This window comes from Engraulis encrasicolus, chromosome 2 (genome assembly GCF_034702125.1).
Source record: "Engraulis encrasicolus isolate BLACKSEA-1 chromosome 2, IST_EnEncr_1.0, whole genome shotgun sequence".
Taxonomy (NCBI): Eukaryota; Metazoa; Chordata; class Actinopteri; order Clupeiformes; family Engraulidae; genus Engraulis; species Engraulis encrasicolus.
The window spans coordinates 43,271,043-43,298,586 of NC_085858.1; the positions used below are offsets into that span (position 1 = coordinate 43,271,043).

At 45.4% G+C, this 27,544-nt stretch overlaps 1 protein-coding gene across 1 annotated transcript in view; it reads right to left on the minus strand.

Annotated features, from left to right (window-relative positions):
* The window catches only part of cacna1aa (calcium channel, voltage-dependent, P/Q type, alpha 1A subunit, a), a 180,790-nt gene that overhangs the window by 27,483 nt on the left and 125,763 nt on the right, over nucleotides 1–27,544 (minus strand). Inside the window, exons 34-43 of the mRNA XM_063218156.1 lie at nucleotides 27,123–27,287; nucleotides 25,512–25,622; nucleotides 21,850–21,933; nucleotides 17,598–17,600; nucleotides 14,565–14,681; nucleotides 14,053–14,118; nucleotides 11,548–11,645; nucleotides 11,128–11,278; nucleotides 9,311–9,438; nucleotides 6,731–6,827 (exon numbers count right to left, since the gene is read on the minus strand). Coding sequence (XP_063074226.1) covers nucleotides 6,731–6,827; nucleotides 9,311–9,438; nucleotides 11,128–11,278; nucleotides 11,548–11,645; nucleotides 14,053–14,118; nucleotides 14,565–14,681; nucleotides 17,598–17,600; nucleotides 21,850–21,933; nucleotides 25,512–25,622; nucleotides 27,123–27,287 — 1,020 coding nt within the window. The remainder of the gene's footprint in view (nucleotides 1–6,730; nucleotides 6,828–9,310; nucleotides 9,439–11,127; nucleotides 11,279–11,547; nucleotides 11,646–14,052; nucleotides 14,119–14,564; nucleotides 14,682–17,597; nucleotides 17,601–21,849; nucleotides 21,934–25,511; nucleotides 25,623–27,122; nucleotides 27,288–27,544) is intronic.

The window sequence follows — 27,544 nt, forward strand, 5'->3', positions numbered from 1 at the left end:
ACTTTGGCTGATTTTTGTTTGGCAACACTGCCCGCCTACCCGCTCACCCCCACTCCACCCTGGTATTACGGCTGTCATTACAGTTGTATCCCCATCCTCGCTTTTGCCATGCAATGCACAATGCCAGCCAGCCAGCCAGCCAGCCAGCCAGGTCCCCAACTCACCCTCCCCTCTTCATCCAACCCTTACAGAGTACACCCCTCTTTTTTTCCCACACACATACAGTACATCTTCATGCAGCATGCCATGCGACCGCATATAGTACACATTACAGCACGAGCAGCGGTGCAGCCATACACAGAGCGAGCATTGCATTGCCTGTGGTTTGTTTGGGTGTTTTATTTTTTATAATTAGTTGTTCTAGTAGTAATGGTAGTAGTAGTATTAGTGGTAGTAGCAGTAGTACTAGGTATTATTGAGCACATTGTTGCTGTGGCAGCAGTGATTGACGGATAACACACGCTGTCATTGAGATATAATCATAGACGGGCTACTGAGTAAGACTACTGAGCTCGATCCAGATTCTCTGATCTCTCAATGCAGGGGGATGGGTGCGGCCTATGGGGGTTAAGGTGAGAGCAGCACTCTCCATAAAATTCACGTTTAAAAGAAGAAAAGACAAAAAAAGAATAAGTATCATGTCAGTCTGGATGGCTGAGCTTAGGTTAGGTCTGGCGTTAGCATACGCTACTAGGGTTACCTTAGCATTAGCGGGTTAGCTGATTAGAAAATTAGGGATACAAAAGCTTTGTGATTTGAATTCTGAAAAAAGTGTGAGGGGTAAGGAGAAAGCTGTTTTTGATTTTCCGAAACAGAGAGGGGAGAATTACGGTGAATTACAGAGCAACTGGCATCTTAGGCAAAGACACATTGGCACTAAGGAAAATGAGCGGGAAAATAATCACGAAAAAGATGGGAGGAGCGAAAGAAATCAGGAAGAAGTTGTTAGAGCGATCTATCACCACATAGCCTACTGACTGAGCCTGTCTGGACTGTTGGACATCAAGTAGATTTGTAGAAGGTCAGATCCGCAGAGGACTGTGACATATCTTCAGATATGAGGGGAGATGGTGACAAACTAATCCCTCACACACTACAGAATTGAAAATTAACCTATAACGAGACAACAAAACCCAACCTTGTGATGTGGAGAGGTCATTATGGGGAAGGATGACCAAGATTAAATGACGAAGTAATGACGTTTCGTGATGGTTTCATGATTAAGGTTAAAGTGACACACAAGGTACAGTATATGCTAGGTATCAGGCAGATGGTAGATGTGATGACTCAAAACAAGGTAGAGTATATGATGAGAGGGGAAAATAATAAAGTAATTAACAGAACCAATTATACATTTCCACAATCATGGGAAAAAAAACAAGACAAACCATAGTACACTATGTAAGAGAATGATCCGAAATAAATAAAATTAAAGTCGAGCATCAGTGAAAGAGAACAGGCTGGCTTTGGCTTGGCCTGGATTTTATTTAGTGTGGCACAGACAGACCGGGTGGCAGGTCAGAGATTTCCTTTTTTGTCAGTGCTGTGCACCACACCAGTGGGCCACCTGGACAGAGTCTGTTCACAGCCACAGTTTCAGTTGCAGTAGGCTGGAGAAGCAGATGGTCTTGTGGCTGCGTTGCCAGATTGGGCTGTTTCCCGCCCAATTGGGCTGCTTAGGATTGCCTTGAGCGGGTAAAAATGCCATTTAGCAGAAAATGTTTTGTGATTTTGTGATTCTAGGCGGGTTTTGAGCATTTTTTGAGCTGGAAATCATCAGCCTCATCTGGCAACCCTGGCTGCGACCATCGTCTACTCTCACCACCACCGTCTATCGTGGCAACTGGCAACCCACATATGGTGCCAACCATGGACTGAGGAATGGTCGTACACATGCTCCACAATCCACACACGCAAGCACGCACACACCCACACATGTACAGCCCTTCAGCACTGTTGCATTTGTTACAGCACACAGTCTATTGTCTGTGATTCCAAAAGCCTGAATACCAAAGCAGCCCAACTTACAATGAGAGAAAAATACATGACTTCAAAAATTAAACCACTAAAATAAAGCATGGGAAAGGAGAAGAGCAATGCAATGAGAATAATGAAAAAGGAAGAAATGAGGGAAAGTCTACAATGAGATAAACATGAAATGGTGAACAGAAGGTGGGGGCACAGCAACTGTGGCTATGGCCTCTTAGTAGCTACAATTAGCCTTTTACATGTGACATCAGACTAGTGTTATGATCTTTCTGAATGAACCGATTCTTTTGAACGGCTCTTCGATGTGACAGATGGGAACGGAAACATAGCTGGGGAGCGCTTTTTCATTCGTTTTGAGCACGAGAACTCCACATGAGTACTTCAATTTAAGAAAAACGCAATTATCTCTGCCTCAGAGAACGGCAGGAACAGTCTTTAGGAGGGCAGTCTGTTGTTCTTTAGACAAAGCCAGAGGTGGAAAGGTTTAAATGCTATCTTCTTAACACTGAATACATACATTTTCATTAGTTCACTATCTGATATTTGGATTAAGTATGTATGCATACATCTTCATTCTTGCTGGAGAATGGACTTCTCGTGATCGTCCGGCTCTCGCAGTAGAGCAGCTTTCCACGCAGTGGACCGATCACCAAAGTGGTTCACGAGGTCCACACGGACCACTGCACTCGAGAAGCTGAGATAGATTACGCGACGTATTGGGCAAGATCGCTAGTCGTGGTGCTGAAGTACTGCCACGGCCGAGAAATGTCTATGCAGTAAACATTCTCGAGCTCGGGAGTACGGGGCGCCACTGAGAGCTCGGGCAGTATCTGCGCCCGCAGATATGTGCGAGGTCTGAGCGAACACCCCCCGGCCGATGATGGTCAGAGAGCAATGGAGAAAGGTGAACTGGAGAGGATAAGACAAGACGCTTGACGAATCGATCGAACAGCGGCAGACGGGAGGCGAACGGGGAGGTGGTGGGTGCAAGCGAGAAAGAACATTTCTAACTGGAGACAGGTGAGCAGAGAATGAATGCTGTATAGTTAATTAAGGGGCGTTCCAAATTTCAGTGCGCTGAAATTCCACCGAATGACAGCAGAGCAGAGAATGAGATGCAGTTAGTTAAATAGGCGTGCCCATGTTTTCGCACTGAATTCAGAGGAATGATAATTGAGCGGAGAATAGAATGCAGGCGGTAAATTAGGCATGCCAAATTTCATCACTCTTCTCCCGAACTTTCGTTTTTAACAAAACGTGCATTTAATTTTTTTTTTAAATGGGCCATTTTGTTTTTAAAGGACCAAGCCACTATGATCCCATCAAAGAGCCAAAACTACAATCTCTACTTCAGACACCTTTGATTCAATGCATTTTAAGCAGGACAAATTGCATCTGGTGGCATTAAGATAAACCTACACCACACTGTTTTCTATGGAAACCAGCAGTCGGTTCTCCTTCTTCGCCTCAAAAACAGAACTGGCCTCATGTCATGGTGAAAAGGGCTAATCACAGCTAGGGCAGGTGTTAGGGAGCTGCTGATGATGGACATGGATGAAAGGACATTTGATTGGATCGATCTAGAAAGGGGGAATCTATGGTTCTGGTTCTGATAGGAAAAACTAAGCATCTCAACCAGGTAGGGCAGGAGTATAGGGCAAGCTAATCAGGAAAAGCATCGGTGTATGCATGGGTTTACCATTTGTAAACAATCCCTAGCTAAGCGACCCTTGCTGCTTGTTGGAAACTGCTGTCGGTCAAAAAATAAGCTCTTGCATCTTGCTCCTCCTTACCACATGAATGCTTGTAAACGAAAAACCCATGTATAGGAACAGATGTAAAAGCGATACTACACGACAGGATTTTCACTCTCTCAAGCTAGTTTATCTACCCTATACCTAAACCCTAAGATTTTGTGATAGAGAGAAAAAAGTAAAATGAGGGAGAAGGGCTAAACATAGGCAGAATAAAGAAGTAAAATAACAGCAGGGGAAAATGAAGGGGAGTGGTATGAGCTGTGTTTCTTCAAAGGGGCAAAAGAGCAGAGGTTTTATATTGGGACTTTGAGAGACGTAGCAGATGGGGGTGGGGGTGGGTGGTGGGACTTATGAAGAGGTCGGAGGCGGGGGTCTAAACATGCTGGCGGAGCTGGAAACAGAGTCCAACTGCATTGACAGAAGAGGAAACAAAGGACAGGTGTGGGGGCCGTCAGAACGGCAAGGAAATAAATTAAGCGAGGGGCATTGCTGGGCATTGAAAAGTTATTTTCTTACACAGAAGCCAAAAATGACCCTACGATGAGTAAATCGTGAATCAAAACGTTAGTGGTCAACTTTCTATTGAAGTTTACATTATTTACAGTTTCATAAAATTAATCTAAATTACCTAATGTAAGTCTGCACTCTCTACTACTGTACATGGAAACCTGATTAAGTAGATTTTTTTAGTGACGTGTGCTGCAAATAAGTGTCTTAATTTGATGTTTGTGTGTTTGTGTCGGCAGGAAAAAAATAAAATGGGAGCAACAGGAGGCCTGGTCCTCCACACGACAGTCACTGGGGCGGGTGTCACTAGGTCCTCTAGCGCCATCCACAGGCAGGAGAGACGCGGAGGACTGAAGTCCAGCGGCCCTTCCCAGCCCTGCTGCACTTGCACTTTGAAGTGTGTGTGTGTATATGTGTGTGTGTGTGTGTGTTAGTGTGAGAGAGACTGTGTGTCTCTGTGTGTGTTTGTGTTTGCTTATATTATGAGGGGTGTTAGCTTTTCCTGTGTGTGACAGTACGAGTAGGATTCTATAATTGTGTGTATATGCTAGTAATGCTAAACATCATTCTTTATCCACAATATCATACATTGATACATTAAAGTTTTCACTTCAATGTATGTGTTTTATAAGAAATCTCTCAGAGTCTCGATTTAATGTCCTATTTTATTGGACGAGCCAAATGAGGTTGCTTTGGCTGAGCCAAGTTGCAGAGGCGACACACAGTTTAAATGTGGGCTGCATCTCTGTGTTAGAGTGGCCGCTTGCTGTTGTGTGTATCAGATAGTGTGACGTAAGAGAGTGCTGCTTGTGGTGTGTTGTGTTTGGTTGGTTGCGCAGTGCAATAGCACTGAGAAGGTCCTTCCGTTCCCCGCTCCCTGTGGATAAGCCTGACTGCTTTCTACTACCCCCAAAAACACCACCCTCCACCCTCTACCACCCTCCACCCCCCTCTCCCTCCCCAGTCAGTAGCACTCCCATCTGAGAAACGACACAGAGAAACAACTAAAAACAAATATGACCAAATCAAAAAAGACAGAGAGAAAGGGAAGGAGGGAGGGAGATAAATAAAAGAAAAATAAAATCCAAAAACCAAAAAGACACCAATACACTACACAACACAGCAGCGCGGGCCCCCATCGAGGCCCTTCTACCTTGTAGGCAACCCGTGCCGGGCACTTCTTCCCCAGGCCTAACGGCGGAGACATTTGCCTGAGCATCTGATACATATCACTGTAACTGATTCTGCCACTGGGGACAACCAAAAATACAAGAGAGCAAAGGAAAACAAAACAAAACAGAAACATAAGAGAACAGAAAAGAAAATAAATAAATAAACAAGGGAGACAAATTAATTGGGGTGTTCATGGGGGGGGAGTGGAAAAAGACAAAAGAGACAGACAGCAGAGATGTGGAGGTGTGGAAAGAAAAAAAACAGGGAAGGAGTAAAGAAGAAAAGAAATGAGACATTGACAGGAACAAAAGGAGTGGTAACGAGAGGGCGGTAATAATAAAAGCAGGTGAGAGGCAAGGAAGGAAGGGAGGAAGAGAGAGGAGAGGAGAGAGGGAGGGAGAAGAGGGAGAGGAGGGGGAGGAGGGAGGAAGGGGAGAGGGGAGGGGGAAACAGAGTAAGAAACAAGGTTATTGGCGGAACTTGCTGCTAACACCAGGTCCTAATGTCCACTGGGCGCCGCTAACATCTAGCTGCAGTTCTACATCGCTCCGTTTGGAAGACGTCAGAAAAGAGAGCAACGATCTGGGGTTCACGATGGTTTTCGGCTAGGGTTTCATGTTGGTATTATTGGTATGGGGTTTGGGGTGTGGGGGGAGGTTGTCTTCTGTCCTTTGGTGTTAAAACACCGTTCTATGCAAGTCCTAGCGAGGAGTAGCTGGTTGCATAGAACAGGGGGCTTCAGGTCGAGCAAGAGGAACAAAAGGATAATAATCATAAAAATAATAATCATAAACGGACAGAAAAAAAATAACAATAAGCCCCACTGTTGGGTTGGTGTTGCAACAGCAGTTGTGTCAATGCAGTTTCTGTCCCCCTCCATGCCCCAGCCAGGACATTAGAATCTGTCATACCCGGGGCAAGGTGGTCTAGCTGTGATCAAACAACAAGCAAAACTAAACAAAATCAAACAAAAATAGATATATATATATATATTTGTTTTGAAAGGGGAGGTTTCGTTTTGGGGTTGTTGCTGTCATTGAGTAGTTTGATGTGAGGTGCAGAGTCATTCCTCATGCGTGTTTTGCATCGTTCCAACACATTCTCGTTCTCATATCAGAATGCAAGTAGAGATGGTGAAAAGACAAAAAAAGAGAGAGAGGGAAAAATCCTCCCACAAAAAAAAGGAAGAAGGAAAAAAAAAAGGAAAAGGAAACGAAACTAAAACCAAGTAAATAAATAAGCGACATTCATTCCGGTCTGGATGCTAGCATGGTGTTTTTTTAGGGTTTTAGTGGAAGTCAAACCTTGCAGGCCACCCTATGGGGACATTTCTTTCCTAAGCCCAGAGGAGGGTCGATTACTCGCAATAAACTGTACATATCCTTGTAATGAATTCGCCCACTGCAAGAAGAATACAGGGAGGTTAGAGCAACACAACCAAGAGAAAGCAAAATAGATAAACAGATAAGTCACACAAAACAGCTGGAAGACAAAGAAGAAGGAGGAGGAGGGAACAAGAGAAGGTGGATAACAAGTGGATTTACACAATTTTTAGGTACATATCCATAGATACTGTATAACACAGAAACAAGCACACACACACATACAGACCTAGACACTTCACTCTACACATTTTCATGGACAGCTTAACAAGTACACAGTGTGTATTTGCTAGTCACCTGTTTGCAGAGACAGAGGAAGTCTTACATCGATGTTATTTGTAGCTATGGTAACCACTTTTCTCTGTAGAAGGCTATTTAAATAATTTAATGTAGAATAAATATATAAACAGTCAACTGTCTATAGTGGCATACACTACAGTACATGGGTTTACCGTTTGTAAACAATCCCTGGCTGCGCGACCCTGGCTGCGCACTGTTCAACCTCTGATTGTTGGAAACTGCTGTCACTCAAAAAAAAGCTCAAGTGGTTGGCTGCTTAGCATCTTGCCCCTCCTCACAATACAAATGTTTGTAAACGAAAAACCTACTGTATGTATATCACTGCAAGAGGGGGCTGAAGGTGTGTCCAAGAACAGCATGTTGTTATGACTCTCATTACTCTCTCTAATCTAGCTCTGGGTGCGTTCCAATATGCGACCTTGCGTCCTCCACTTGTGCTTGTGGCCTCGTACCAGGAAGTAATGCGTTGTGATGACATCACTAACAACAACATTATATTTCAATATCTCGCAAAAGCTCAATTGTAAAGTCATTTTCTCATTTTCAAACAGGATGGTGAATGAAGAACGGTCCCCCAAAAATTGTTTTGGCTAGGATGACGGTGGGGAAACTTAATTGTTTTCTCCACAGAGGCGGGGCATCAGAAAAACGTGAGGCCACAAGCCCAAGTGGAGGACGCAAGGTTGCATATTGAAATGCACACTCTGTAATGTTTCCAGACAACCAATCTTGCTCTCATCAATATACTCACGTTTTCTCCCATCTCTTCGTCATGCTTTGTAAGTAGCATTGAATGCTAAACATGGTGCAGACGTCGGCTCTTGTTTTAACACAAACTAATGTTAAGTGTACACTGCTGACTGTAGCCTGATTATCATCGACTTTGAAATCTCTTCGAGACTGTGTCTGACCAAGAGCATAACAATTTACATTTCCCACACTCCATGGTTGTTTGCTTTCCGACAAAGTGGGAGGAGTTCCCGATTTTTCGGGAGCTCAGAAAGGATATTTGTATTGCTCTTGGCCTGACTAGAAGCAACGCTGAAGGTGTTGCGTCACTAGGAGGGCCTAGCCTGACTACGCTGACTGTCCCTTTTGAAAATAAATGTGACCTAACCTGAACTTATCCTATTACCTAAGTCCATCCACTGGTCAGCACTTACAGTAGGTGACAAGCACTGGAATGCAGATACTAGCTGGTAAACTTAGCATGTCTGGATTTCTAGGGAGGGAAGTGGCGGGGAGAGCAGGGGAGAGCAGAAGGGGCGTCACAGCACAGTAAGTTTCCTCTGCAGTATTCCGATTCCAGACGGCTCAGTACATGGGAGGGGTAGGGGAGGGGGAGGGGGTGACAAGGTAGACGGGGTATCACAGCTTTCTTCACCAGGTTCACAGGTGGTTGGGAGGCAGGTATTGTACGCTACGTGTTCCAGGGAGTGCAGAACGGATGTGTGGAAGAGCGCAGCAGCTTGTGTCCACAATCCTACCCCTCCCCAGGTTTTTTTTTTTTTTTTACCATTACCTACCTCTGTGCCTGACTGAGGGCACACACATACACACAGTCAGGTGCACACACACACGCACGCACACACACACACATACACACACACACGCACACACGCACACACACACATACACACACACACTGACAGCTTATACAGGCTCCCCTAAACAGGTACATGAGGAAGACAAGAAAACAGGAGCTAACAAAACTGCGCTAACAGCTGTAGTGGTTAGAGATCAGGCAAACGAGGATGCAGTGTGTATCTGTACAGGTGTAGGTGAGTTAACTGTTTACATGAAGGCAGATGGAGGATCTGCATTTTTACTATTCTTAAGAACATGAATGTGTCATTGGACTTTTCTGTTAGGAGTACATTAGTTATTGATGTTATTGCCACTGTCAAAGGGTCTTGTATGTTAAGTACACTCAGCGTTATACTGATACAAAATGAATTTACATTACATTACATTACATACCTAACAAAAAATCGTATGCTTTAGTATGTTAATTCATGTCTGTGTGTATGGGCATTTTTAGCACCTGTTTGTGTTATGTGTGATATGTGTATGTGTATATACAATTTGCTGGTGTGTGTGTGTGTGTCTGTGTGTGTGCCTATGTGTGTGTGTGTGTGTGTGTGTGTGTGTGTGTGTGTGTGTGTGTCTGTGTGTGTGTGTGTGTGTGTGGGCCAGACTCACCAAGCGGCAGGGTCATACTCGGCCCATATCCTGACATACTCGTCCAGGTGGTGTGGCCCCAGAATGGAGGAGTCTCGAGTCAGGTACTCAAAGTTATCCATGATGACAGCCACAAACAGATTCAACATCTAAATTACACACAGACACAGACACAGACACACAGACACAGACACACACAGACACACAGACACACAGACACACACACACAGACACACACACACACACACACACACACACACACACACACACACACACACACACACACACACACACACACACACACACACACACACACACACACACACACAGTAAGAGGGGCACGCTGCGACACACACAGAGACAGACTGTGTGAAGTACTAAAAGGCATTTCAGTAGCATAAAAGGGAAACCGCTTGGTTGGCAATGTGTTTAGAGATAGTAGGATGCGGAATTTTGCAGAATGAAATATTGAGCAACTTTGAGCCTCGTAAATGGGTGGAAAGTAGAGATTTATAAGGATGGCTAGACAGGTGCCGGTCCACAGCAGAAGCTAAACTTCACCTAGCTCTGGAATTTTTGACTAGCGCTCGGACTTCGGAATGCAGGGGACGTTTGGAAGCGAGGCCAAAGTTAGGGCTTATCATCACGTTTTAACAACAAAACGTAAATCATTTCACACCGACCGGATTACCCCTTTAAGAGGGAATGGGTGGGCAGTGGTGTGGTGTGGTGGGGTGTGTCAGTGTCCATCTAAACCAGTGTTTTTCAACCACTGTGCCAGGGAACACTAGTGTGCCGTGAGAGATCATCTGGTGTGGAAAATTATTAGAGATGTACAGGATCCAAGATCCGGTTCCGGATCCGGCAGGATAATAGGGTTTTTAAGACTATCCGGATCCGGCAGGATCTTAAGCAGTGGATCCGGTATCCGGCAGTTACCTAAAAATCAGGATCTGGGGCATCTCTACTTTTTACGTAGCCTAGGCTTTTCAGTCAGTCTTTCACAACCCCAATCACTGCATGGAGTGAAAGCCCTTTGGAAGCAGCCATTGAAGGCAGTGTGGCAGTAAGCCAATGAGTCTTAAAAATAGTTTGCGCCAACGTAATAAAAAGGGCCCACGTGTGCGAGCTGGCTATGTGTTTCAACCCTTTCGTAGGATCCGGTATCCGGATCTGGATCCGGCAGGATCTTAAGCAGTGGATCCGGTATCCAGCAGGATCCTAAAAATCAGGATCCGGTGCATCTCTAAAAATTATAGAACGATTGTACATTGTTCATATAGGCAACAGAGTTCTACTTTCAGTTGACATTTTCAATTGGTGGTGTGCCCTTGGAATTGTGTCATTTATTTATTATTTGGAGTTTATTTAGCAGGGGCAATGCAGTGCACATTATTACAAACGCGACAAGGCAAGGCCATGACACAGCTTGCAGATGTGAATACATAAAAGGTGCATAGACAGTGCATAGACAGACGCATCTTTGTCCTTCTGTGGGACTTGTTTTATTATTGCACAATGTATTTTGGCTTGTGCTTTCTTCAGTGTGGAATAAAAAAATGTTGAAAAAGGTAGGTCTGCACACTGCTCATCAGCTCTAAAAATAAACGTTATTATTTAAAAAGCAACGTTTCGATCAGGCTGGATCTTCATCAGGCATGCATTGGAGATGATCGGCAGTGTGCAGACCTACCTTTTTCAACTGTCTGACTTTTTGTCTGGCACCTGCAACAAGTGTTTTTGGATGTGCACACCCTACCCAAAACTACTGGAATAAAAAAAAAAATGGACATAGTAGGATAGGGTAGTAGGATGGAGGAGGTGTTGCTGGTGCTTACCAGGAAGGAGCAGAGGAAGATGAAGGAGACGAAGTAGAGGTAGGCAAACTCGCTGCCACACGACTTGTCGTCGTTACCCGACAGCGGGTCGCACTCCTTACCCCCCAGACACGACAGCATGATCTCATGCCACGCCTCTCCCGTGGCACTCCTGCCAAGAGCATACGCGCCCACACCATACACACACACATGAACACACACATATACACGCACACGCACGCACAAAGACACAAAGACACACACACACACACACACACACAGAGAAAGAGGGCGTTAAAGACAGTTATTATTTAGATTTAAAGAGAGAGAGAGAGAGAGAGAGAGAGAGAGAGAGAGAGAGAGAGAGAGAGAGAGAGAGAGAGAGAGAGAGAGAGAGAGAGAGAGAGAGAGAGAGAGACTAGAGCAACCCAACACACCCACCTGAAGAGCAGCATGAGGGCCTGGAAGAAGGCCCTGAAGTTGTTGTGTGGATTGATGGCGCTCTCTCCATCGTCATCAATAGCTATGTTCCCAAACAGCTGCGGATCCACAAAACAGCAATGCAAAACATTTATATATTATTTAATAGTGACCCCATCTGCAGTAACAGGCTATGGGTATATATAATATGAACATGCAATACTGTGTACTAACATTGCACATACCAAAACCTAACCCTGAAGCACTGTGCATGTACATAAATACATGTACATAAATATGTCTAACCGTACATTATGATAATGTACGGTTAGACATATTTATGTACATGTAAACGGTATCTGTATACATCAGAGTGAAATAAAGTGTGATTTTTTTTTTCAGCTAGCCCAGAGAAGTATGTTGTTTATACTGAAGACCGTTCAGTAACCCATATGTTACGATAAGCACACAGTCCAGAGTTCAGAAATGTGCAACACTAAGTAATATAAACGGCATGACTGAGTCATCACAGCATTTATTACACTGTGTTTATCCAAGCAAGTAATTTATTTAACTAGTGGTATATCACAATGCCATATGGTCAGCCCGTCCAGTATCACCACATCAGTTCTGCATACTGACTTTAGGAGTTTCCACACAACAGACTATGAAGCAGATGTTCCTCTACATAAATGCCAGATGTACTCTACACGGTGTCATGTATGTGTTGCACATATCAGCTAAATACTGTAGCATAGGCAAGGGGTTCTATATTGGTCGAAGGTCAAGTAAAAGGGTACAGTTACGTAGAATTCTTAAAGTCCTTGCTGATACCGGTACATTATACTCACTTATAATTGAATCTCACTAAGGGGCCAACACAAAGTCCTAATAATTACCACAGCTGGTTAATGAGCTAATTACCGTCTTAGTGGCATCACCTATATACTGAGAGCTACAGGTAAAAGGAATAAAGCTACGTTCACACACAATACTCGCTTCTCGCTCCCTCAACTACTCGCCACTCGCTCATGGAACGTTCGCTAAACGTTCGGTTCCCGCGACTTTTACTGCCAATGCAAAAGCAAGAAGTACCGAACTCTGCATCCCAATTGGTTACTCGCTTACTCGCCTCAATCGAAGTTAAAATACTTTCAACTCGGAATCCGCCCACATCGCATCGCTTGTACTCTCCTCACCTACTCACCTCCTCCTCTCGCTGGAACACATAGACATTCTATTGACTTAAAGCGATGGTTCGGAGTAGAATCACCCTAATGCCATTTGAACCGTGACACCCATCCACCTTTACACCCGAAGTGTTTTCTGCCGCAGACTTACATCAACAGAGTTGCCGTGTTATTCGATGTTTATTCCGGTTAGCTTGACTCAAGCGCATATGGATACTGGGCACCGTCTCCAAACTTTCCCCACAAAAATAACATGTCATTACACCAAACTTCTGCAGTAGCACAAATATGGTCTGTACTCACGAAACGAAGCATTTGGAAGTTTGGAAATAGTCCAGGAGTTTAGTATTATCAACACAAGCTGAATAGCTTCTCTGCTGCTAAAGCTGTGCCAACGTTACTTCCGTCATATGAGACAAGCCCGTAAAAGTCTTCAACAAACTTCCAGACGAGAGTGTTAAAAAAGTTTTCACTGAATTGTGATTAAGGCTTATATTTTCAAGGCAATACTTAAAAGATATTTCAAATCTTACCTACTATCAATTAGACAAGGATTTTCGTTATCAATACTGATGCTGAATTCACTTTTCATTGTGCATAATATTATGAGCTTCGTTGAGGACTCTTACATGCTTGTCTTAGATGACGGAAGTAACGTTGGCGCAGCTTTAGCAGCAGAGAAGCTATTCGGCTTGTGTTGATAATAATAAACTCCTGGACTATTTCCAAACTTCCAAATGCTTCGTTTCGTGAGTACAGACCATATTTGTGCTACTGCAGAAGTTTGGTGTCATGACATGTTATTTTTGTGGGGAAAGTTTGGAGACGGTGCCCAGTATCCATATGCGCTTGAGTCAAGCTAACCGGAATAAACATCGAATAACACGGCAACTCTGTTGATGTAAGCCTGCGGCAGAAAACACTTCGGGTGTAAAGGTGGATGGGTGTCACGGTTCAAATGGCATTAGGGTGATTCTACTCCGAACCATCGCTTTAACACGCTGAGCGAGTAACTAGCAGCGACGTGTGTGAATGAGGCATAAAGTGTGGGACGTTTAGTGTCTAAAGCCTTCATCACAGGGGCATCAGCTGACCTAATGCTATGCAGGGACACAGTAGGGCACTGACAGAGAATGCGAGCACGCTAAATTCCAAGGTCGCACGTTTTTTTTTTGTTTTTTTTAAGTGATCCTCATACCGGGGCAGAGCAAATCAATACCCTTGCACATGCCCCTGTAAAATAGGTCTGGCGTCGCCTCTGCTTCATCCGTGTGACACCGTGGCCACAGGGTTGCTAAAGAGAGCTATAGCGCCCTCTGGGCTTCAAGACACTGACCTGCATGCCGATTATGGCATAGATGAAGAACAGCATGGCGATGAGCAGGCAGACGTAAGGCAGAGCCTACAGAGGAGGGAGAGAGGGATAGAGAGAGGGAGGGAGAGAGAGGTAGAGAGAGAGAGTGAGGGAGGGAGGAACTGGAGATTAGTATGGCATTGGCAGTGTGTGGGGCTTTGCACATGTCTGGCGGAGCTAAGTCAGTCATGTTTGGAAGAGTGTGTGTGTGTGTGTGTGTGTGTGTAGGTATGTGTGTGTGTGTGTGAGAGTGTACTGTATGTGCACGCGTGTGTGTGTGTGCGTGTGTGTGTGCATGTGCGTCTGTGCGTGTGTGTGGGTGTGTGTGAGTGTGTGTGGGTGTGTGTGAGTGTGTGTGTGTGTGTGTGCGTGTGTGAGAGAGTGTGTGTGCGTGTATGTGTGTGTGTGTGTGTGTGTGTGTGTGTGTGTGAGTCTGTGTGTGTGCGTCTGTGTGTGTGCGTGTGCATGTGTGTGTGTGCGAGTGCATTTCATACCTTAAAGGACTGCACAAAAGTCCAGAGCAGGATGCGAATGGTCTCGCCCTGCCTCAGCAGCTTAATGAGACGAGCAGCTCGGAAGAGCCGCAGAAAACTCAGATTGATGAAGTTATTCTACACACACCACATATGAAATAGAGAGAGAGAGAGACCGAGAGAGAGAGAGAGAGAGAGAGAGAGAGAGAGAGAGAGAGAGAGAGAGAGAGAGAGAGAGAGAGAGAGCAGATGGAAAGGTAGGTACCGAAGAAGAGTATGTGAGAGATGGAGAGACAGAGGAAAAGAGAGATGGGAGGATGGCGAAAGGAACAAATAAACAAAATAAAAGAGTGAAGCACCGATGTGAATGAAATGAAGAGAGGATGGGGGGCAGGGGAAAAAAGAAGGAGAGAGGGAGCCATTAGTCTTGTAGTGGGTATTATGACTGTGTCCACTCCAACAACAGTGCAACAAAATAGGACCAAACCAGCATACAGGAGAGGAGAGGAGGGGAGAGGAGAGGAGGAGAGGGGAGGGAAGTTTCCAAGGGCAGGGGTGGGAAGATTAGTGTCCGAAGCAGGACCAAGGGGGGATAGGGGTGGAGTGGGGAGGGGAGGGGAGGGACGGGGAGGGGCAGGGAGGTTGGGGGTAGCAAGACTTATCAGGCTTAGCATTTCCAAGGAGAAGGGAGGGAGAGGGGAAGAGGGTTCAAGGAGAACACAGACAGAACAGAACAAACGTTTAGAAGGGGAAAGCAAGTCATTGGGTCAAGGGAAGGAAGAAGGAAACAAACCCATTCAAAATAGAAGTGCAAACCGTTTTCTTTTAAAAAGATTTCATTTTCCTTAATGGACCAACCAAATGCACTCACTAGATACTTATTTAGCCAGCTTGTTTTTTTCCCCCCGCATGCATCACTCACACTGAAGCTAAGCTAACAACTAGAATCTAATAGTTCATCAGCTGAGAACTGCTTTGAGGTCTCTAGGGAGGGCATGCCAGAGGTCAAAGTTCACAGAGGTCACTGGCTCAAGGACACCTGGGAAATCTCATTGTAACAATAGAGCCTGTCCTTACCGCATACAAACTGGAACCAATCTGGACTCAATTACCAAATGCAGTAATTGAGTTACGATTTGTAGGTTAGCTACTACTCATTACCATATAAGAATTCTGAAGTGTGCTGATTACAGATTAGGTATTAATTATATAAGACATTAATTATACTATATTGCATGCTATTCCTGACCAAGTAATCCCAACGTGAAAGTCTATTGCGGGATCTCTGAAAGTCTATATTAAAAATACCCCCCTGGAAAAGATACTCTGGTACTTGCTCTCAGATTTTTTGGAATTTATTATATATTTTCTCTGCAATATGAATTCCTGTGAGTCTAATTTCTAATTTCCTACCTGTCAACGATGAAAATACCAGGTGTCCCTCTTGAGCACAGATGCTCCAAGCACACATCATGCACACATGCAACCCTCCACATAACCTGCTCTCTTGTGGCCTCTGCAACCTTCTCAGCCAGCCAGCGTCAGTGTGTGTGTGTGTGTGTGTGTGTGTGTGTGTGTGTGTGTGTGTGTGTGTGTGTGTGTGTGTGTGTGTGTGTGTGTGTGTGTGTGTGTGTGTGTGTGTGTGTGTGTGTGTGTGTGTGTGTGTGTGTGTGTGTGTGTGTGTGTGTGTGTGCGTGTGTGTGTGTGCGCACGTGTGTGTTTAATATATTACTAAACTATGATTGGTATGACTGCAAGGAGTTTTATTTATGCTTTGCAAAATGTCGACACTGAATGCTATGAAAGCACTAGTGTATATGGTGGCTGTCAGAAGGCGTGCAGTGTAACTAATCAATACAGTATGCATGTGGGAATGGATAATGTGTGTATGTGCATGTATTTCTCTCTCTCTCTCTCTCTCTCTCTCTCTCTCTCCTCTCTCTCCCTCCCTCTGTGTATGTGTATGTGTGTGTGTGTGTGTGTGTGTGTGTGTGTGTGTGTGTGTGTGTGTGTGTGTGTGTGTGTGTGTGTGTGTGTGTGTGTGTGTGTGTGTGTGTGTGTGTGCGTGTGTGACAGCTCTGAGTGCCTTGACGGAGCTGGTGTGTGTGTGTGTGTGTGTGTGTGTGTGTGTGTGTGTGTGTGTGTGTGTGTGTGTGTGTGTGTGTGTGTGTGTGTGTGTGTGTGTGTGTGTTATGCCAGCCTGTGCTGATTCAGAAATGCTGTTCTCAGGGAAAAAACAGGCATGCAAAAAAGGAGACATGCAAAATAACCCAGCCTTTCCTTTCTGACACAACGGCTAATGTCATGTGTGTGTTTGTGTGTGTTTATGTGTTTATGTGTGTGTGTGTGTGTGTGTGTGTGTGTGTGTGTGTGTGTGTGTGTGTGTGTGTGTGTGTGTGTGTGTGTGTGTGTGTGTGTGTGTGTGTGTGTGTGTGTGTGTGTGTGTGTGTGTGTGTGTGTGTGTGTGTGTGTGTGCACATCATACATCATAATTGCTCACATATGATGTACATTAAAACCTGTCTATATTTCAGTTACTTTCATGTATTTATATATCTAAATGTGAAATGTATGCTGTGTAACTACAGTACTTGAGGTGTACTCACTAATTAGTAAAAGTAAGGTGCAATGTGAGGAAATATTGTGAGGAAGAGTGTAAGAAAACTATGTCACACTCTTGGTAGCGGTATACTTCACGTTGTGGACACATGGTAATGTGGATCATTGATACAAAGTGTAGTCAACATTTCTTTCTCCATTGTACATTTGAATATAAAGATATCTGTGTGTGTGTGTGTGTGTGTGTGTGTGTGTGTGTGTGTGTGTGTGTGTGTGTGTGTGTGTGTGTGTGTGTGTGTGTGTGTGTGTGTGTGTGTGTGTGTGTGTGTGTGTGTGATTGTGTGGGTATAACATTTCGGCTGGGAGTAGGAGGCAAGCAGAAGGGGGTAGAGGGGATCGAAGGGCATAGACCATCAGAAACATGAGCACATGCATCATCACAGCCAGACCCAGAAGGGCAATGGATGCATTTAAAATCTCCAAAAAATTACAAACCATCTAAATGTAGGTGTTGCAGATGAATGGTTTATAGCGGCATTTTTGGAGGTTGACATTGTTTTTGTTTGTGTTTTTTTTCGAACAACCAGGGTTGTGATTGGTCAGGCCAGTTCATGGATGGACACATGAGTTTCATAGTGCATTTTGATTGGATGGGAATCATCAGAGGGTGTGGCCACCAACAAAGCAGAGAGTGTAAAGAAAGCATGTGAAAGGAAACAAAGAAAAAAACAGAAAGGCAAAAAGATAAGCTAAAACAGTAAATTAACCATCGTTATGCACACATTTTCAATTAGAAAGATGTTGAAACAAGAGCGTAACTTAATCAAATAAATAAAAACACACACACACACACACACACACACAACGAATAACAAAAGAGCTGGACTGTCTTTGATTTGAACCCAATTAGGGAGAAAAAAATCCCAAGTGACTGCCGACTGTAAACAAACAGAGGCCTGTTAACGCTAATCGAGAAAGAGAGAGATGAACAGAGGCCTGTTAACGCTAATCGCTGTACAGACTGTCTTGCAGTCGCAGAGCCACACAAATAATTTAATCGCCAACGGTCACTCTGGTGATGGACATCTTGAGTAGCTAAGCAACACCACTACAAACCAGGGGTGGTTTCTCGAAACCATAGTTGCTAACTACGTTAGCTACTTTGTTGTTTGCAACGCAATTTCCCATTGACAACTAGCCAAGTTGCTAACTGGCTAACGACTACGCTTTCAAAAGAAACACACCCCAGGTGAATAGATGACTATTGTTGTAAACGGAAACAGTCCATCTCTTTCTGGTTTAAGGTGAACGGGGCTGGTCAGACAGAGCAGGAAGTCTTGCCCTGTAGCACAGAGGTCAGAGGTCAACTCAAGGTGACATCTGTGTTGGTAACCAGGGCAACGACGTCAAAGTTCTGTGTCACCAAACTATTTTTTAAAACACAAAATACGCTGACAATATTGCAAGAAAATGAACATTAATTAAATTTTACCAACATATAGCATATTAACATTATACCAACACATGTACTGTATGTACATGAAACACATCAGCACACTTTTTCAGCACAATTGCACAAATGATATATTAGATACATTACATACAAACAAGAACATTTAGTATAAAAACATGTAACCTCATCATTGTGCAGAGAAAACACACACACACACACACACACACACACACACACACACACACACACACACACACACACACACACACACACACACACACACACACACACACACACACACACACACACGCACACACGCACACACACAGAAATGATTGCATCAGCAGAAACCCTGCAGTGCTATAAATTGCTGGTGCTCTGCTTCTCCACCAGATGCTGCTGGTTCACAGTCAGAGATATTCTCAAATGCGGCACAGAACACTGTACACTCTCAAACACACACACACACACACACACACACACACACACACACACACACACACACACACACACACACACACACACACACACACACACACACACACACACACACACACACACACACGCACACAGGGCACATAACACTGTACACTCTCAAACACACAAACACACACACATTCACATTCACATACACACACACACACACACACACACACACACACACACACACACACACACACACACACACACACACACACACACACACACACACACACACACACACACACACACACACACACACAGTACGGGCACATACAGTACGGGCACAAACATACATACATACATACGCGCAGTCGCGCACGCACGCACGCAAACACGAAGGCACGCACACACACGCACTGCATGTATGCTCACACTCGGAATGATGTGTGTGTGTGTGCCTGCGTGCGTGCGTGCGTGCGTGCGTGCGTGCGCGCGTGTGTGACAAGAGTGCTGTGCTGGGCGCTGATGTAAAGTGACTCCTGTCTGTCACAGTGGCCAGTGCACCAGCTCATCTGCCTGTCTACCCGTCTGCCTGCATGTCTGCCTGTCTCACTGCACATCTGTCTGCCCGTCTGCCCGTCTGAATGCCCGTCTGCCTGCACGTCTGCCAGTCTGCCCGACAGCTCCTCTGCTTCTGTCTCTCTGTCTTTGGCTTGTGGTCCTCCCCTCTCTATTTCTCTTTCTGTGCAGGATGAGTGTCTGTGCTCTCTCTCGCTCTCGCTCTCGCTCTCTCTCTCTCTCTCTCTCTCTTTTCTCTCTCTCTCTCTCTTTTCTCTCTCTCTCTTCTTTGTCATGTGTCACGAAACGAGACGATTCGATTCGATTCTTTCCCATTTCTTTTCCACTTCTATTATGTTCTGGAGCTAGGACATTGGACAGGGGCCAGCCAGCGATTCGATTATTTTCGATACTTAAGAATGCCCCACGTTACGATGCGATTCGATTAAATCGTCGGCCGATACATCGATACTAGCCTGGTCCTGACCATCCCATAATACTACCATTGCCATTTCGTATTCATGGTCTGGACTTTGTTTGATCTGACGCGATTGCAGGAAGCAGGAAGGACATTTTCGGAAAAATCAGGATTTAACTTATAAGTTGTTGAACAAACATCTCTGACGTCTTTCTATGGCGATGTAGGACCGTTTAACAGACACGTCTGACAGAGCATCCTACCGTAGGATAAAATTACAATGTAGGACCGTTTGTCAGAACACCGGTGCAAATCCTACCGGTCAACATCGCTCCACAGAAGACAGGTACCAGACGTAGTGCGGAGCCAAGTGTCTTGGCGGAAGTATGTACAGTAGGATGGCGCGCGAGGCTACATCTGGCTACATCTGGCTCTGCCATCCAGTCGCTCTATGTACTCCCAGTCAAGATTGTTCTCCGTTGTGGTACCCAAGTGGTGGAACAGTCTCCCAGAGGCAGCAAGACTAAGCACATCTCTTGCAGCCTTCAAGAAACAACTAAAGACTTTCCTCTTTCGAGAGAATCTACTAGACTAATGCTTGAGCTGGCCTTGCCCCAGGACAGACTCCTGACATGATGTTTAGTTTAGTTTAGTTTGTGTGTGTGTGTGTACTCGTTATTTACTCTTTATAAAATTTAAAAAAACCAAAAAACTAACCCCTCTTTGCAACTGCACTTGTTGTTCTGTATATCTCCTGTGCACTTTGTATTTGCTTGTGATGCTGGCTTGATTATGTCCTCTTTTGAAAGTCGCTTTGGTTATAAAGCGTCTGCCAAATGTAATGTAATGTAATGTAATGTAATACATCGATACATCTCTATTATTATGTACACCCCTACTCCCTGCCTCCCTGCTGGGAGTGGACTCCCAACTGGGGACAATTACATAAGACTTTTAGGGCCCATGCTGCATGCCTGACTGGGCAATACGATGGATCGACTCTGTGGAATGTCCCACTCCGCCCTGTCAAACTCTCTCTCTCTCTATCTCTCTCTCTCCCTCTCTGTCTCTCTCTCTCTCTCTCTCTCTCTCTCTCTCTCTCTCTCTCTCTCTCTCCTTCTCTCTTTCTCTCTCTTCCACTCTCTCTCTGACTATCACTGCCCCCCCCCCTCTCTCTCTCTCTCTCTCTCCCTTCTCTCTCTCTCTCTCTCTCTCTCTCTCCCCCCTTCTCTGTCTCCTCTCATCATCTTTCTTTCTGTCTGTCACACAGACACTTGCAATGCACACACACGGACACTGTCGCAGTGCATACAGGCGTCTCCCCGGCTCCCCTTGACTGTCTGTTATTCACAAGCCCTCTCTCTCTCTCCACCACTATCGCTGTCACTGCCATTCATGTTCATACTTTCACACACACAAACAGACAGACATGGAGAAACACACACACACACACACACACACACACACACACACACACACACACACACACACACACACACACACACACACACACACACACACACACACACACACACACACACACACACACACACACACACACTCACACACAAGCTATTTGCATGCATGCATGCACAGACACACACACACACGCGTGCACATGCACGTGCACGCACGCACGCACGCAGGCACGCACGCACGCACGCACACGCGCGCACACACACACACACACACACACACACACACACACAGACACCAACACTAGCAAACACACACACACACACACACACACACACACACACACACACACACACACACACACACACACACACACACACACACACACACACACACACACACCAACACTAGCAAACACACACACACGTGCACGCACGCACACACAAACACACGCACACAATCACTTGGTGCGTGCTTACCCCAAGCTCTGTGACCAGAATGTCTGTGATACTCCCAACGACCGTCACACAGTCAAAGATGTTCCAGGCGTCTTTGAAGTAGTTCTGTGGTGAGAGAGAAACAGAGAGAGGGAGCAAGATTAGTGAAAACAAAAGCCCACCTCGGAAACTCCCATTGTCATTGTGCACACAGCAATCAGTGCTCACTGCACACACACAAAAAATGCATTTATGCCTCACTCAGCGCCCCACGGGAGCAGTGCGGCAGGACACTGAATGTTAGTTTATTACTTAATAAATATTCATGAAAGGATTGAATTTGCCAATAGGCAGCACAGGTTCGATGAGCAGCATAGTTGTAATACCTACTCTGGCCACCATCCTATACAGTTCACCTCTTACGCTTCTATCAGGCCCCTTTCTATCTCTCCCTCTCTCCCTCTCCCATCCCCTCCTTCATCTGGGTCATGTAGCACATGCACTTGCTGTCACATTGCCCTCTTTTCCTCCTCACCTCTCCTCCTATATACCTCCTTCAATACTTCCATGCATCGCTCGCTCACATCTTTTTTTTTTTCTTCACTTTACTGTCCTGTCCTGTGTGGGTGCGTGCTTGTGGCTGCAGGGTAGAGGACAGTGGAGCACATGACACAGATCCAGGAACAGAGAGAGAGGGAGATGGAGAGAGAGAGAGAGAGAGAGAGAGAGAGAGAGAGAGAGAGAGAGAGAGAGAGAGAGAGCGAGAGAGAGAGAGAGAGAGAGCGCAAAAAGGGAGTGGGGCAAGAGGATCAGAGAGGGCGGGATGAGAGAGAGAACAGAGAGGAGAAGAAAGAGAGATACAGTAGAGAGAGAGACAGAGAGAGAGGCAGAGAGAGAGAGAGAGAGAGAGAGAGAGAGAGAGAGAGAGAGAGAGAGAGAGAGAGAGAGAGAGAGAGAGATGAAGTGGAGAGGGAGTGAGTGAGGGAGCTAGAGCGGGGCCTGGGGCCATTGTCCACAGATGCAGCGTGCCTGCCTGTGCCGCTTCCTTTGGCTTTTGTGTGGCTGGCTGCAGTGAAAGGCTGCATTAGGCCCCTCTATCTCTCTCTCTCTCTCTCTGAGCCCCACCAGCGGGATGAGCAGAGGCACCAGGGCCCTGTGCCACACACTGCAGCACCAGGGCTGGACTGGCCATCTGGCATAGCTGGCATTTCCCAGTGGGCCCCGCACCCTTGTGGGCCCCTATTTTCAGAAATGCATTTTTTTTTAACATTTCTGAAAATAAGGGCCCATGAAGGTGTGGGGCCGACCGGTGAGTCACCTCTGCCCCACTAATTATTAAGGTGCCCCTTTAAGCCAAAAGTGCCGGGGCCCTATTTCTCCCCCGGTACAGCCCTGTGCAGCACCGTATCGCACTAAACACAGCACAGCATAGTAGAGCACAGCACAGCTGCTGCTGTTTAGATGTACAGTCCAGTAAAAACAGCCAGCTGACAGCTGATCTTGTCTTGTGTGTGTGCACAGTGCATTTCAAAATGTGCTCAATTTCATCTCTGCTTTCTGCCTATTCATCCCTTGACTGCATGCACCCCCCCTCCCTTCCTCCCCGTCTCATACAAGCAGGGCTTTAAATTAACACCAGCCAACCGGCCAAATGCTGGTGAAATTTGAGTTTGACTGGTAGAAAATAACAACTTACTAGCCACTTTGACCCATGACTGTGTGTTTGGCTAGTAAGATTAACATCCATTAGCCATTTTGGCTGCTGATGAAAAAACTTGCCTACTTGCCTGCATAAAAGTCTTTGTGTTTCATTTCTCTTCTGCATTTTCGAGTGACTTTCCCTGGCAATAATGATGGCGTCTCCCAAAGCTTTTCATCTCACCCCAGCATTAGGACTGGTTTGTCCAGCGGCTAGTTTTTATGTTATGTTGCAAGCTGCAAGCTACTGGCCGAGCTGCTTCCCTTTCTTCCTCTTTTCTCTCCTCCCTTTCTCTCCTCTCTTTATCTATCTCTCCTCTCTCTATCTCTGTTTTCTCTCCTCCCTTTCTCTCTCTATATCCCTCTCCTCTCCCTCTATATCCCTCTCCTCCCCTCTCCTCTCTCTTCTCCATATTCCTCTCCTCTCCTCTCCTCTCTCTATATCCCTTTCCTCTCCTCTCCTCTCCTCTCTCCATCTCTCTCCTTTCATCTCCTCTCCTCTCCTCTCTCCATCCCTCTCCTTTCCTCTCCTCGCCTCTCTCCATCTCTCTCCTCTCCTCTCTCTGTATCCCTCCTCTCTCTGTATCCCTCCTCTCTCCTCTCCTCTCCTCTCCTCTTCTTCTCTTCACTCACTTTTTTTACTCTTGAAGCATTTGTCACCTCCACTTGTCCTCCAGCTCTTCAGGCTTCTCTCTCTCTCCCTCTCCCCCCTTCTCTCTCCCATGTCTGCCTCTCTCTCTCTCTCTCTCTCTCTCTCTCTCTCTCTCTCTCTCTCTCTCTCTCTCTCTCTCTCACCTTCCCATCCACCCCCCCCTCTCTCTCTCTTCTCGCTCTCTCTCTCTCTGGGCTTTCTGTTCCCTTCCCCAGGAGGCGACAGACCTTCCGCTGACTACTGCCAATCCCATTCTTCCTTCCTGCGCTCTACCTCTATCTTCCTCTCACATTCGCACACACGCAAGTACGTACGTAAGTACTGTACTGTATATCTCTCCTTCCACTCTCACTCTCTTCTTCTCTTTATCTCACTCCGTCTCCTTCTCTTCCTCTTTACTCCTTCCTTCCTTCCTTCGCTCCCCCCATCTTCCCTGCCCTTCTTTTCTCCCCTCTGTTCCACTTCTGCAATGCCCTTCGCTGCACCACTCACTTTCTCCAATCCTTTCCTGCTCAATCCAAGCCAACCATACCCTACCCTACCCTTTCACTAAGTGTCATTTCATTCCTTTCTTCTGTCTTCCTTCCCTTCGTTTCTTTTCATCCCATTTTCTCCTCCTATTCCTCTTCCTCCTCCTCCTCTTCCTCAAGGGCCCGTGAGAAGCTTTGCAGCGTTTGACCAAGTCAAGTGTGCATTGCCTTTCTGGAACATTCTATAGCTTCTCATCCCTATGGGGCAGAATGAGCCGGAGTAAAATGCCTTCAACCCCCCCCCACCCCCCTCTCTCTCTCTTACTCTCGCTCTCCCTCTCCCCCCTTTCCTCTCCCTCGTTCTGTTCTCCTCTTCTCATCTTTTCTCTTCCCTCCTTCCCCATGTGGCCCAATATGTGGAGGATAGTGGGTCAGTAACTGGCTTCACGCGCATGCACGCACGCGCACAAACACACACACACACACACACACACACACACACACACACACACACACACACACACACACACACACACACACACACACACACAGAGACACACACACACACAGACACACACACACACACACACACACACACACACACACACCACACACACACACACCACACACACACACACACACACACACACACACACACACACACACACACACACACACACACACACACACACACACAGAGCTTAGGCTTAGCCTTTGATGGAACAATAGACATTTTATATATGTATATGCACACACAAGCACTCTCACTCTCTCTCTCTCTCTCTCTCTCTCTCTCTCTCTCTCTCTCTCTCTCTCTCTCTCTCTCTCTCTCTCTCTCTCACACACACGCACACGGACAGAAAATATAAAAATTTGTTACTCACCAAAATCCCAAAGGCAACGATCTTCAATATACACTCCATGGAAAACAGTGCGGTAAAAACGATGTTCAAATTGGCCAGCACATCGTTATATGTGTTGGAGGCTCCATCATACTAGATAAACACACAGACAAAAATACACAAAACACACACACACACACACACACACACACACACACACACACACACACACACACACACACACACACACACACACACACACCACACACACACACACACACACAGAGAGAGAGAGAGAGAGAGAGAGAGAGAGAGAGAGAGAGAGAGAGAGAGAGAGAGAGAGAGAGAGAGAGTCAGAGTCCAGTGACACTCTACTGTGCGCTAGGCATTGTCCTGACTCAAGTCTTTTTCACGGTACAACGGCGAAAGAAAAAGATCACATATCTTAGACAATATCTATGTCAACCCTTTTCTCTGCATTCAAGGAAAACATACCCTGAAAAACTGCTGGAAGTTGTTCCCTAAGACAGTGAGTCTTAGTGCTCTGCGGTACAGTACATTGGCCAGTGAGATACTGTAGGCCAGTGTTTCTCAACAGGGGTGCTGGGGCACCCTGGGGTGCCACAGGCCCCCCTCAGGGGTGCCGCGGAAACGTGGCTCATAAATAAATTATGTAATATGATACATATTTGTCTAAATTGATAAGTTAATGCTAGTCAGTGGAATCTTTCACCTGCCATTTACGCACAATAAAGTAAATATAGGTGGCCCCAGTCAGCTGCAACTTGAACGTAGGTCATGTGACGTCTCCAAATGTGTTGCTTTTCTAAGCTTTTGTGGTATCGGATGCGATGCCATGTTATGGCTTGTTGGTTTGGGGTGCCTTGAAATTTTTCATGAATTGAAAGGGTGCCTCGCCTAAAAAAAGGTTGAGAAACACTGCTGTAGGCTACAGTAAACAGCCCAATTACTGGATATGTACTGCAAGGAATGATCAATTATTTTACTGTCAAGTATTGCATTCAACCATCTCGGGTCATTTTGAGTCGTGGAATAGTAAAAAAAATCAAGAAATCCAGAGAGGCTTGTGGCAAGTTTTAGTCCACAACGCCAAACGCTAGCGATTGGAAGAAAAAAAATCACATTCAAACATTTGAAACTTCACAACACCTCTCGAACCTGAGATCAGTGCTCAATTAGACAGCTTCAGGCCCTCTGTATGTAATTAGAGGGTCAATGGGAAACTAATAATACAAATAATAATACCTTCGTTTTATATAGCGTCTTTCAAAACACCCAAGGTCGTTAAACATAATATCAGTGTAAGTGTGTGTAAGTATGTAGGTGTGTGCTTATGGACACTAGAAGCCAAAAGCCTCCAAAAAGAGATGGGATTTAAGGTGTTGTTTAAAGATGGCCACACGTCAATACCCAGCATGCCTAATGAGTGTGTCAGTATGAGCAGTCAAGTCAAGTCAAGTCACATTTTATTTGTATAGCGCATTTCATATTTACATAGACACAATGCGCTTCAAGAGATAAAAGAAACACAATAATAATAATAATAATAATAATAAAACATTTCTAAACACTAAACATACTAAACAATAAAATAACATAAAATCCAAAAATCAGTTAAAAACAATGGAGTACCTTCATCATGAGCACTATGGTGTTGAGCGCGATCATGGACATGACTGTATACTCAAACGGTGGCGACACCACAAACTCCCACATGCGATACTGGAACGTCTGCTTGTTCTGTGGCATATGTCGCGTCAGGGGGCGGGCATTGATTGCGAAGTCTATACAGGCTCTCTGGAAAAGACAAGAAAAGTCAACAATAGGCCTAACTGTTAGGACCCAAACTTAATGTGTTTTTTTGCATGATTGGTTTTCTTTTTATTTACTTTAATTGACAGTTAATTATTTATTCAAATCAGTTTCACACACAGAGGTTTATGGAACGTTTTGCTTGCTGAATATACACAGCAGGGTACAGTAGCAGGGAACAATGCGCTCGAGTGTATACGTGACAACTATTTGGATCCGTTCCACCCTTTCCAATCCACTTG